Here is a 14201-nt window from a genome sequence, read left to right as displayed (position 1 = left end):
ATTGTTAAATTAATCAATGTATAATAAATCTGGTAAATGTGACTGTTCAGCTTTGGGTTACAGACAATTTAATACAGACTTTTAGCTCCACAACTCCTTGAAATCACTTTTATACTGTAGTAAATTGCAACAGCATATTTGTTTTGAAGGAAACATAATGCCACCAGAGTTACGTTTTCTATTTATATAATGAGGAAAACGTATCCGACAAGTCGCAAAAATGTTGATACCGAATGTATCAGTCAAATATTAAATAGTTTTTCGCCTTTTTTATCTTTTTTATGGTTATGTGAAGGTGCTGGCAGTACTTCGTTAAGGTTAGGGAAGGATTATGGTCTGCAGTGAGTTGAGGTATTCTTTAACTTTGACCTTGATGTTTCACTAAACTTAACTGACCTGCTGTTGTTGCCTAAATCTAAACAAACAGGACTCAGGATCATTCATAAAAATGTTACCTGTGAACATAATCCAGGCAGTGATTACATACAGTATGATACCACAACATAATCTGGAAATAACTCGAGTAATTCTGCTCTGTCTGCTGTGTTTTCTGGTGAATAAATTGGCCTCTTATGTGACCAGTTTGTAAGATTGTTTGGTGAACAGAGAAAGTCAGACAGTCAGTGTTGGTTTTCTTTACAAAGAAACTGAATCTTTGTCTAAACTTTACTAGACCTCAAAGTTTTGGAGTTATGTCACACTTTTATTTGTTCATTTGTACTTCCTTTTTCTTCGCTGGAGTTTTTTTTTTTTTTTTTTCTTTGATAAATGACTCATATCTCATATTTACTTCCACCAAAGACATGAATGAGTCACTGCTCAGTAAGAAGCAGGATGGAGAAACGTATCTTCTATCTAGACAGTGAAAAACAACCAGATATAAAATTACTGTAAAAACAACTTCTTATCCTTTTTTTTTTTTTTTTCCTTTTACTTTGATTGCAAATCATCCAGAATCCTCTCCAAGTGTGTCTGTATGAGTGTGTATGTGAGAGACGGAGTTTAACTGTATGTTTGTATAGTGGGATGTGGGTGTGTGTGGAGGAGGTGGTTGTGTGTGTGTATGTGTGTGTGTGAGGGTGGGTGGGTTGGTGGGTGGGTGTGAAAAATGAGTGATTACATCTCCATAATCTCTCTCAGAGCTGACACCGATCATTTCCAAATCATAATCACTTGGAAACATACAAAACCATCTGTTCTCCTCCATACTGTAAGTTCTCTTCTTCTGGCTTTTTCTCTTTGAAATGCTCGGCTTACAAAACGCTTCTGATAAAAAGAAGAAGAAGAAGAGAAAAAAAAAACAACATTCACTGTTACAGTAGCAGCTTGTAATGTTGATGATAAAACATTAGATCATAGCGGAGGTCTCGTTTTAAAGCCGTGAAGCCACTTTTATGTTAATTTTGAACACAATGTATCACTGTTATGTCATGAAACACAAAAGAAAACCTTCATTGAAACAAATTATGGTTTCTCTTTGAGCACATTTTCCTATTTAAAACCAATCAAACAACAGCAGAAACATGATTTGCAGATGTGGCCATTTCTCTGCATTTTGCCATTTGCCATTTTTTTTGCCAGTTTTCAGTGCCTACATTGGTATTTTTGCTTACTGTGATGTCATTTTTTGGAGTATCTTCAAATGCTTCATATCCCTATAATCTGTACAACCTAAGCTAAAAGGTTATGTAAGTCAATAAACCATAATAATTGATATAGGTATTGAAATTGTGTCATATATATTTAAAAAAATACAAAAATCGGACATGTTTTTTCATCAAATTTTACTGAATAAACACACAAAACACATTGATCCAAAACATTTCTGAATGTAGAAACATGAACAAAATATTTCTTAACATTAAATAAGATATTTGAACTATGTACATTTTTTAGTTTTTGAGATATGCTCATTTTCTGTACAAACTAAGTTAAAAGGTTATGTAAGCCAATAAACCATAATGACTGATATAGGCCTAAGTATTGAAATTGTGTCATAAATTAAAGTCAATCCACTATAAAAGATATTTCACAATTTTCCGTGAGGAGAAAAACTTGATAGACAGATAAAAACAGATATGATGTACTATTAAAACGTAGAATACTCAACTCAACATTTATATTTACAATCTCAGAATAATCTGGGCAGCATTACCGTAAGTTTCCTACAAAATGAACATGATTCGGGGGAGATACACTAACACGACTAGTCATTAAAGTAGAAAAAGATACCTGATACCTGAAAGATCATTTACATACTGTATATATTACAGAGAGTCTTTATCAACCAACAAAATATTTGGCAGTTGTTTGAATCAAAGCAGGAACCATCGTACCCACAATGTTGCCCAAACTCACCTGCCAAAGTACATATTTCCCTGCAAAGTCGTATCAGCCAAACTGGCAGCTACAGCAGGGCCAACACTATTAAATCTTATGAAAATAGTAGTAACTAATTGCTATTAAAAGTAGTGGTAGCTGTATAAAATGCACATTATGTTACCTGGTTCCAACGTTTTAAAGTATTTCATTAATTTTCATTGCTCAGTAGAGTCTCTCAGCCAGCAGCCAGCGTAACGCCGGCTTCAGACACCTTGGCTCCACTGCAGTTGAAATGTTTTTTGTGCTTCAGGTGCAGGAACAATGATGGACAATGATTGAACCTGATGGCAATGTCATTGATGAATTATGGGTCATGAATGAAGCTACCTCGCTACCAAGTCCCGCTCACATCTGGAGCTTCTCTCTGAGGTGTAAAAAGTAACTCAGAGTTGAAGAATCACACCAGAGTTAGACCGGAGTTTGAACCCAAAACCCTTTTCACCCCTTTTTGGGTCGTTTGTCTCACACACGTCTGTTCTGTTAGACGTGTGTGAGATTAATCAATTAAGCCGTCCAATAAAGCCGTCTACATTGGCCACGCAACAGCTCGCGTTTCACTCGCGACCTGAAGCATATTTTTAGGCTTCAAGTATATTTTTCTTCCATTTTACGCATGTAACTACATTTTTTGTGTGTCAGGCTCTGAGCACTTCCAAAAACTCAGATGACCTACACTCAATATTGTGCCTGAACGCCTCCTTCACTGTTCAAACATCAGTGTAAATACCCAACATTTGAGGAGTTTACAGAGATTTTCAGGGTTCAGTTACCTTGTTTTGAAAAAGTACAAGTCTTGTCTCCAACAAACTACATTCATATTCATCTCATTTGCACTTGCTGCAATGTTTTGGAGTGAAAATAATGTTGGTTTTACTTTTTTATTTTTAACCAACACCACAATATTTCCCAAATCTCAACCAGATGTTTTCACGGTCTAAACAAAATCATTAAAAACCCAAAATATACTGCATATTTTTAGGGAAACCAGATGAAATAGAAAATGACTTATAAATTATTTAGAATAAAACTTGACTCTGTCTAAAGTTAGTCACACAGAACAAATATGTTTGTTCGCTCTTGAGGCTGCTGCCAAAAGAAAACATTCAACAAAAGTTTGGTCACAGAGCAGCAAGCAAGCAAGCAGAAACCACTGATGGATGACATTAACGTGCTCATACGTGCGTGACTGCGTGTATGTGCGTGCGTGTGTGCATGTAAATAACCAGCAGTGTGTGTATGTTTGTCTGTCTGTCTGTGTGTTTCAGGCTTCATCTGGGCAGAGATTAAGGAGATGTGGGACGGGGGATTCACAGAGTACATCCACGACTGGTGGAATCTGATGGACTTCGCCATGAACTCCCTCTACCTGGCCACCATATCGCTGAAGATAGTGGCCTATGTTAAGGTACGACCAGACAGCTGTTGCTTAAAAACTAACCTGAAAGGAATCAAAAGCTTCTCAAAGCAGAAGGAGAGAGGAGTAAAAACCTGTCGTGGCAACTGTTCATTGTCATGTTAAGTAATCAAAGGAAACCTGCTCTTTGCCTCTGCTTCGTATGTTATTTTGTATATTTGGATGCCTCATCGTGTAACTGACACTTAGTGTAGATTTCGTAAAAACACACTACAGACAATCAGTTCTCTATGTTTCATACCTGTCGGTGTAACGGGTATAGGATGGACCCAATAGCAGCACAAATGACACTGGTATAAACTTAGTAGTCTTTATTTCACACGATGTCAAGGCAATATAAGCACGGTCAGAGAAACACAGTTCTAAGGAGTATGACTCCACTGGAAATTGAACCCTGATCTTCCACTCCCACAGCAGACAAAGACCAGGGAACAGGCAGGCAGAACTCAGAGTCAGGGAAAGAAGGCTGGTGGGTTTACCGGAGCAGAGACGAGGAGCGATGGTCGAAGACAAGCTGATCAGAAACCAGGAAGGCAGTCCAGTGAAGAAAGCAAGATGACTGAGCATAGTAGCGTAGACAATCTGACAAGAAGGGAGTGGGCCGTGGCAGCTTATATACAGGCTTGATTGCAGATGATGAGCAGGTGGGAGCGCCAGGTGAAGGTGGTTGAATTAATGAGGGGTGTGGCAGAGCAGAGAGTGAGACTGAATGATTGGATAATTCCCACAGCAACAGGTGAGGGGGAGAGCAGACTCTGACAGTCGGATAGTTTTTGGCTGTGGTTCCTGTCATTTTTTAAAGTTTTGATTCACTGAAGGCTTCTTGATTGCTTTTTCTCACCCTTATGGTGGAACATGATTATCTAATCACCATTAGATGTGTTATGAGGATGTGGCCTATATATATAACATGTTTTTAAGAAATCTGCACCAAGCGTCAGTTACATGATGAGGCATCCGGATATACAAAATAACATACGAGGCAGAGACGAAGAACAGGTTTACTTCACTGAAACTGTTGTTTACTATAACAGAACACATCAGAGTGTATTTATCACTGTTACATTACTACTTATAACAGGCAAAAAGAGAAGCTCTCTTCAAATCCTATTAGATTTTACAAGTATTTTCCAGTCAGTTTAATTTTAACTCATCTGTAGGTCTCTTTCACCAGTTAGTTCAGATTAAACTTTCCATGTTTGCATAGAATCCGCAGGGGTCTGCATGACATAAATATCCTAATCTGTCCATGTCAGACTTTATGTTTTTCAACACAACATAATCTGGAAATGATTTACATTTTCTATCAACATAATGAGGAAATATCCTGAAGACAACTGAACTCTTGACTCTTGAAGATGTTTTACTTCTCATTCAAAAAGCTTCTTCACTTCAACAAAAAGCATAAATACAGAACCACAGACTGGACTCAGGGTGTAAACATCAGTCTCTGGTGTCTCTGGTGTGCTCTCTCTATGCCCACATCCACCCCGACCTCCACCTTTGGACTTCAGTCTGATATTTAAACGTAGCGCTTCAATCGTTGCCTGTCAACACAATCCAGGCAGTGATTATATTTACTAAAGCAACTTAATTGGAACAACAGTTTAGTAGTTTATGAAGGTAATTTCTAGGAGGCAGAGTTGTCTGTGCAGATGTTCTCGTGTGTGTCAAAACTGATGATGATGATGATGATGATGTGCAGACGGTATGCACCATATTCAGAAGTGTGTGAAGTGTAAATAGAGCTGCATCTGCTGTCTATGTTCGGGGTTTTTTTTACATTTTTTCCACATCATAACATGCAGCTGGGTGACAGATGGGAGGTTTTTCCCGTCTTTTTTCACCTGTCTGTATAACGATGTAGAAGAAGAAGATTCAGTTTTACTCCGTTATAATGATTTCAGTCACGCAGGGCCGAAGAGCAGCACCATGATAGCCAATCAGTTCGTAGCTTTTATGTGTATAATTGTTGTTCGTATGAACCGTAAACATCAGACATGACCTTTGACCTGTGAGACAACCAACTGCTGTTTGTCTTTAAAGGCCACATGCAGTAATTCAACCGTGAGTTCAATCATTGTCTCTCACAGCACAGCTTTCAGCTTCAATAATAACTTTGTTCAGCTGCACACCCTGCATGCATACAAGATTTATCAATTTATTAAGAGTAAATGTAATTTAATCACACACACACACACACACACACACACACACACACATACACACCAGACGGCCAGGCCATCTGCAGCAGCTGTGAGTCACTGATGGTGACGGGTGGCCCTCCTACACATCTCCCACACACACATACATACATACATACATATGCATATACAGTTATACACACACATATAGATACAGCTGCTGTGTAAAATGCATAAACACACACACACACGCAACTGTATCCTTCAATAAAAAAAACACAGATAAAAGTTTACACACAGAGATGCACGTTCACACTCAATTAAAGCGTCTTTAGTCTGTGCGACGACGATCGTTATAAGTTTATTACGTGTCACATTGTGCTTATAATAAAAAGCTTAATTGCACGTTGAACAATATTAATTTGAGGCTTTCAGATGTGCAGTGAATACGTAGTGAGTCTCAGCGCTATGAGACACGTCATCCATCTGCAGCTCCGGGGCTCGTTTCATGAAAGCGATCTGCGAGCGCTGCTTACATGCAGATAGTAAATAGTGACACTATCCTGTCTCATAAACGAGTGTCACTCTCAAATTACAGATAAATTAGCGAGTCTTGCCCATCCATGAGTTGCAAGTATGATGTTTTCTTTTGTTTAGTTAAATGTGTTGCAGCTTGCATGTTGGGAATTTGGTTAAACGGACTCCAGATGTTTTGCAGCAAAAAGTCACATCAGCTTCTTTATCGTTTCACCACCATCGTTTTGGTTTTTGTGTGCCGTGGAGGAGCTGGGTGAGTGGAGCAGGTGGACCCAAATGCAGAGACGGTAGGTAGGGAAAATCTGATGCAGATATATTTAATGAAAATGCAAAAAGTCACAGGAACACTAACCAGGAACATCAGACAAAAGCAGAACAACTCGACAAAGACCGAACTGAAAACTGGACTATAAATACACAGGGAGTGATTGCAAACGAGACACAGGTGAGACACATGAAATAATCAAAAACAGGAAGTAAAGTGACCAGACACAAGGAGGAAATATTTCAAAATAAAACAGAAACTAAAGTAAACAAACAGGTGACACAGGAGGAACACACAAAGGAAACAGAGAAAACAGAAACCAGGAAACAAAAGCAACACAAATGAAAAAACTCCAACTAAAAACAGAAAAAGTCTGAGGGCATCAGAAGGATAACAACAAAAACCCAGGAAGTCAAAAGAACAAAAACACAAAGAGTCCAAAGTCCCGGTAGGACGTGACAACGATGTGTTTTCTCCTTAAACTTTATTCAACAAACTGCACTGATGAAATGTTTTGCCTGCTGGTGTATTCTGCGTCATTTCTTGTCGTTGACTCGCGTCGTAGCAGCAGTCACATTGTGAGAATTTGGTCTTAAATTTCTAACTCACATCAGTCGTCAGTGGACGTGTCTCACTGTGTCATGTAGGACCACCATTTTGGATTTATGACCACAGACTTCTCCACGTTTCTCTCATGATTGCAACCCGGTATCACACAGCGTAAAGAACCTTTACACAAAACAAACAAACAGAAGCAGCTGTTGAGACAACATGTTTTACTTTTTACTCTTTTTCTTTTTTTTTCCTTTGAATATTTAAAATCTTCCAGAGAGCTGAGAGTCCTAAATTTTGCTCTGTCATTGTGTGAATGTGTGTGTGTGTGTGTGTGTGTGTGTGTGTGTGTGTGTGTGTGTGTGTGTGTGTGACACAGAGAGAGAGAGAGAGAGAGAGTGCATCTGAGAGAAAGTGCGAGAGTCTATAAATTAATGAGTGCACATCTGTGTGCATGTTTCTGTTTCCGGCTGTCCCGCTCTGTGTGTGTGTGCGTGTGCATGTGTGTGTGTGTGTGTGTGTGTGTGTGTGTGTGTGTGTGTGTGTGTGTGCGTGTGTGTGTGTGTGTGTGCATGTGTGTGCGGATGGTGAATGCTAATAGAGGCAGAGTTAACAAGACAGAAGTCCTGTGGAAGTCTAATGGCTGAATTTAGAATGAGGAGGAAGCCGAGCATGAGAAAACTGAGAGATGTGGAGAAAGATGACGGGATGGGACGGAGAGAGAGAGAGAGAGAGAGAGAGAGAGAGATAAATGAGTAACATGGCTGGAAAAGTAGAGTGATGGATGGATAAAATGAGAGACGAAGGACAAGGAAGCGTCTGAGAGATTAACAGAAAGAAAAGGAGATCGGGATTGAGAGGAAAGCTGGTAGAAGAAGAGGATGAGAGAGGTCAGAGTGTTAAGTTTCATAAGATCACTAAAGGTTTTGGTTGATTTGTGGGTGTTATTGGGCACTATATATATATATATATTTAAAAAAAACAGATCGTTTGTCCTTTAAGAAATACTCTGACATGTTGAGGGGAAACTCTTGTTTGCTCTCTTTCTGAGAATAAAAGGATAATGGTAGTTTTTTTCTTGTCAGAAAATCACATGAAGTCACCAAAACTAAGAGTGCATTAGTTTGTCTCTTACTTAGTTGTAACATTCAGCCTCAGGCACATAGATAAATCTTTTAAAAATGGTTACAAAGATATAGTTTATTTCTTTTTTTTTAAAGCCAAGTAACTTTCTGAAACAGCTGGGAACTATTGTTTTTAGCAAACAATACTCACACAGGAGGAAATAGTCTATTTGTCGGGGACTATTTTCATCAGTGGATTAATACACATTTAGTGCTCTAGTGAGTATTTCTAGCAGTGGAGCAGCACATAATAAACTACAGTGTGTGTGTTTTAATGGTGATGAAGGAAAATGTCACCCAGTGCAACAGTGTGGCTTAACGACGTGTTTTTAATAGTTTTGGACAACAACGGAGAACCTTTATGTACCTGCAAATCTGTATTGAGGTTCATGATAACAGTCAGCAGCCAACAAGCACATAAACTCGCAGGTTAAACATCGCTGACTTTATTCTTTAAGCTGATGTTTGCTTCATCTTAGCAGGTTTGTGTGCTTGTTCGCTGCCTACATTTAGGATAAATTAGATGTTGGTTTTAGTTTTTTTTCATAAGATTTGTTAACAGTAAGAAGAAAATATTGACAATATTGAGAGGTAGGTCCAGGAGAGCTAGCGTAGCTCAGTCAAAGATGCCTTCAAACATCTCCAAAAAAATAAATAACACTTATAGAAAGAGAAGAGAAGACATTATGATCTAATAAACAAGTTTATGTATTGAAGTACTGACGTATTGACGAACAACGACGAGAAGAAGTCTTGTTGTTGTCATAAAGTTGTCAGCGTTGCATTATTTCCTAACTCTGGTCATTTTGGGTGTATTGTTGCTATCTAACAAGAACATATTAATGAAATAACGTATGTAAGAAAGTTTGTAGACGTCGGAAGGTTTATTTTTCCTCTTTTGATAAATGCTAGGTTTGCTTTTTCCCTCTGCTTCTCGTCTTCATGGTAAGCTAGGCTAAAAACGTCCTGTATGAATCATCAAAGTGAATGTACAAAGATGAAACTAATATCAGACTATTTCACTAACAAAGACCATTTGAACGGTATAAAAGTAGATTTATTTGGATCGTCGAGAGGGTTCAGGATTGATGAGGTATGGTGGGCTGGAGGCGGGTCAAGGAGAGGGATGAAGGGGGTCGATTGCCGGGGGATGAAAGGGAGCTGAAGGTTGGTCTGGGTCGTGTACGCTGGGATAATGGGGTCGAGGAGAGGGACGAAGAGGGTCGATGGGACGACCGGGGACCAAATGGAATCACGAAGAGGCTGGAGTGTCCAGGAACCAGGGGGTCAAGACGTGTGTCTCGATGAGCTTTCTGCTTCGTCGTCCCCCTGTGGTTCCTAGAATAGGACAAGAAGAATTACTTATGTGGGAGTATTAACCCTAACGAGCATGTCTTTGATGGTGGGAGGAAACCGGAGTACCCGGCGGAAACCCACATGAACACGGGAGAACATGCAAACTCCACATAGAAAGGACCTGGGACGGCCGGTGTTCGAACCCAGGACCTTCTTAATGTGAGGCATAAGTGCTAAACCACTGTGAGCCGGGAGAGAAAGGGGTTAGACACGCTTATATAGGTATGCACGGATGATTGAATTTAGTGAAAGAGAGGGGTTTGGTCTTGTTCCATTAATCTAATTCCCAGTAAAACAGAACAAGAGTGCATATTTCAAAATATCTGAGTAACTAATTCAGAAATCAAAGAATATAAAGATTCAAGTCAGGTGTGTATGAAATGCTTCTTTCACTTTCATTCTGTTTCATATTTTCTTTCCTTGTCCTCGTCTGCTCCTCCCCTCCAGTATAACTCCTCTCGTCCCAGGGAGGAGTGGGAGATGTGGCACCCGACGCTGATAGCCGAGGCTCTGTTCGCCATCGCCAACATCTTCAGCTCGCTCAGACTCATCTCCCTCTTCACCGCCAACTCACACCTCGGGCCGCTGCAGATCTCGCTGGGACGGATGCTGCTGGACATTCTCAAGTTTCTCTTCATTTACTGTCTGGTAAAAAAAAAAGACGTTTGACTGTTTTTTTTTTTTTGCCTTTATTGGACAGATGTAGACAGGAAAGATGGGCACAGACATGCAACAACAAGTCCCTGGTGGACCAGACCACTGTTTCCTTTGAAGTTTTTATTCCCTTTCACTCACTAAACTCTGCATCTTTGATGATTATAAGCAAAGTCTCAGCTCTCTGTACCCTTGATAGGTTGTAGAAGGACATTACAGGCCTATTCATTACATTCAAAACTCATTAATTCCTTCTCGGGGGAGCTCCTAACCTACAACACAATCCACATGTGAATCGTTCGGCTCCCCGAAGTCCTAAAATCAATCCCGGAGAGCCCGAGGCGCAGAAGCCACATTGCTTCATGCTCACTTACGTAACACCGCTCATGTTGCTGTGGTGCCCTGTTTGAGGTGAAAGCTGTGTTTCAAAAAAAAAACGCCTCGGAGGAACGGAGGGGGGTCGATCCTTGTGTAACATAATGTAATGTTAGATCCAGAATGACTGTGGAGAGAGAAAAACCCCACGAAACGACGGCGAACCAGCTTTTAAAACGGAAAGAAAACTCCACCACAGATTAATGAGTTTAGTTTGGATGAAAGATTTTACAAATAAGGACTGAAAGAAATATATTTTCCTGTGTGTTTCCTGTGCAGGTCCTGCTGGCGTTCGCTAACGGTCTGAACCAGCTGTATTTCTATTATGAGACCAAGGCCTCAGAGGAACCCAGTAACTGCAAGGGGATCCGCTGTGAGAGGCAGAACAACGCCTTCTCAACGTGAGTACCATCCTTAATATATGTGTGTGTGTAACTGTAGAGGTAAAACGTACAGCAGTATACACTTTTATGAATACAGTACGCACATTTGTTGGGACTTTATATGCGTTTTTTTTTTGTTTTCCTCGCTCCAGGCTGAAATACATAAATTCAGTTTTTCAAAGCTCTGCTCAGTAATTGGACGTATCATATCTGAGGTTTTTCAGCTTCTAATCAGGAGGAAACTTTAAAGAGGACATTTCATGCTTTTTGTGATTTTCTGTTATTTATATTTTATGCTTTTATTATGGTGAATGTTAATGTTAAACATGGTCAAAGTTCCAAAACATGAGGTGAACGTATGTAAAAATGTAAATCCCAGGTTTCAATCTGCCCTGAACGGTTCATTTGCTGTTTTTTCTAATTTCCTGATGAGCTGCGTGTCTATAAATGGCTGTCAGTTCTATAATCTTTGTAGCAGAGGTTGTTCTCGTTGTCTACTCGCATATTTCGGATCGGATTTCAGCTTCAACATGTAGGAATGTATTCGAGAAGTTGACATTTTGAGTAAAGAACAGGAAAAAGAATTAAAATCTCTGATGACTATAGTTTGTTTACATAGCTCATGGATGTATAATAAGAGCTGGACCGGGCGCCACCACGCAGCCTTGCAGCCAATTTTTCCCAGTGGCCACTCGCGGTATTGCAGTGAAAAATCCCCCCAAGGCCCAAAAAGGATTTTCCTCCATAGACCGCCATTATAAAAGAGACGTCTGTAAAACTGTTGACAGGACGCCTCGAACTGCAAACAACATCAATTAGTCTATGGCCTGGGCCTAGAAACCTTTTTTGGCGTATGCACCAGGCGAGCAGTTCCTATAGGACTGAATAGGCGCCATTTTTAGCCCGGTATCCAGCTCTTATAATACATCCATGACGTAGCCTCGAGAGCTGACTGAAGCTTCCTGAAGCTGACCAATCAGAACAGAGTGGGCTCATCAGGAGGTGGGCTTTAAAGAGACAGGAGCTAAAACTGCCTGTTTCAGACAGAGGCTGAACTGAGGCGCTGCATAAAGGACCAGTAGAAGATAAATAAGGAGTTTTTAACTGTAAATCATGCAAAGATATTCCAATAGAGAATATAAATATAGACCTGGAAATGTGCAGAATACATCCAGTTTAAAAAACTAAAGGTAATTCTGAACATTTTAATCCCAGGATATAAATTTCAGTGATGTTACATGTGGCTCCAGCTTTTTTATGGTTCTTGTAGATCCCAAAATACTCCTGAAATGCCTTCATTGATTTTTAAAACTTGATCTTTTACTAAAACAAAAAAAAAAACAACCAAACATCATTAAAAACTTCCAGTCAGTTTTATCTTAGGACAGTAAATAAAATGCTTATAACGGCTGTGATAATATTAGCCAGCAGTACAAGTACAGTGTGTGTGTAGAGGTGCCGCATCAACCATAATTCAAACACACACACACACACACACACACACACCCACACTCCTCTTATGCGTCTAGATAATATAATGATATGGAAACGATTTTCGGTGTCGAGCAGCAGCTCAGGCTGCGAACCAGAAGCTCGTTCAGGAGACATGAAGAATATTAATGTGTTATTTTGCGAGACGGATGAATTTGAAAATGCGGAAAGCGAGTCGCTGGGTTTTCGCTTATTGAGAAGCCAAGTTTGAATTACGGCTCATATGGCAGCTCTGCAGCACACACACACACACACACACACACACACAGAACACACACACACACACACACACACACACACACACACACACACACACACACACACACACACAGAACACACACTCGCAGAGCGTCTTTGCTGAGAGAGGCAAAGTGGGAGCCAAGTCGAGTCAGTGGGCCGAATATTGATGAGGCATGTGGTTTGTTTTAGATAATAGCCGTATTGATCTGCGATTGATTCCATTACAGTAAGCACTCGGGACGATGATAGGACTGTAATGGATGCCGAAACAACAGATTACACTCCCGACTTTTAATTGTGTCTATTTTTATTAAAGGTAAAAAGGTACCTAGATGATTATTAGATGAATATAATCATCAACAGATTAACATCAAGTCTAATATGATTACGGCACCAGCGCCGAATAGATGAAAAACCTTCCAATAACCTTAATTAACGCCGTTTAAAGGCGGGGACGCACATGACGACGGCTGAGTCAGTTGTGAATCTGATTTTTGTGATGACTGATCGGAGTTGGAGCAGATAAAATCATACAGTGTGTGATATGTAAAGATCCTCATCTGAAGTCTTCAGATCCAGTCGCTGCCAGTTGTTCATACTGACATCAGCGACCGATGACGTCACTCATGTGTCGCCAGAGGAAGCCATACCAGAAAGACCGACGGCTTAACCTGAAGTCAGCTTCGTTCCCTCTACAGGCTGTAAAGTCCACATTATCCATGTCTGCCTCCAGTGTTTCCCCTTATATTCATTCAGCAGCGGCGCACCCTCTCTTCCTTCTTCAAAGGACATCTATGTGAAAGGTACAAGAGTAGCGTAACTCCGTTAAGGAATAGGGCAGTGTGTAGTTGCACGAGCGCAAAGGGCGAGCGGAGCAGAGGAAAAGTTTAGCAGTAAGTTGTCAATCTGGCAGTAAATGTAGAGCACAGACTCCAGTTTGTCAGTTAATAAATGCTGCAGCTCCTCAAGACAAAGAAAATACTCATCTATCGAAGGGGTTAGCCCCGAAGTTAGCAACAACGCGTTAGCTTAACTTGACCAGGCTCACTTAGGGTGGACTGACTTTTAAGGTGGACCAGCAATTCTCATTTCAGTGTCAATGTCAGCCGCTCTTTAACAGAGAACGGAGAAATGTCTGATGAGTCTCTTTCTTGAGTTTTTCATGCCCCCCACATATGACAACAAACCCCCCAATCTGCCAACCAATCTGCGTTAGCTAAATAGCACTTTAAAGAAAATGCAATTATGTCTAGATTACACTGACATGAACAAAACAAATCCTAT

At 40.2% G+C, this 14201-nt stretch overlaps 1 protein-coding gene across 1 annotated transcript in view; it reads left to right on the top strand.

Moving 5' to 3' along the window:
- trpc5a (transient receptor potential cation channel, subfamily C, member 5a) overlaps positions 1–14201 on the top strand; it is a 164128-nt gene that overhangs the window by 123769 nt on the left and 26158 nt on the right. The window contains exons 11-13 of the mRNA XM_044342493.1: positions 3648–3787; positions 10222–10422; positions 11083–11204. Coding sequence (XP_044198428.1) covers positions 3648–3787; positions 10222–10422; positions 11083–11204 — 463 coding nt within the window. The remainder of the gene's footprint in view (positions 1–3647; positions 3788–10221; positions 10423–11082; positions 11205–14201) is intronic.

Source organism: Thunnus albacares, chromosome 22 (genome assembly GCF_914725855.1).
Source record: "Thunnus albacares chromosome 22, fThuAlb1.1, whole genome shotgun sequence".
NCBI lineage: Eukaryota > Metazoa > Chordata > Actinopteri > Scombriformes > Scombridae > Thunnus > Thunnus albacares.
Note: the sequence above shows the minus strand (reverse complement) of the source record. Positions and strands in the feature narration are given on the sequence as shown.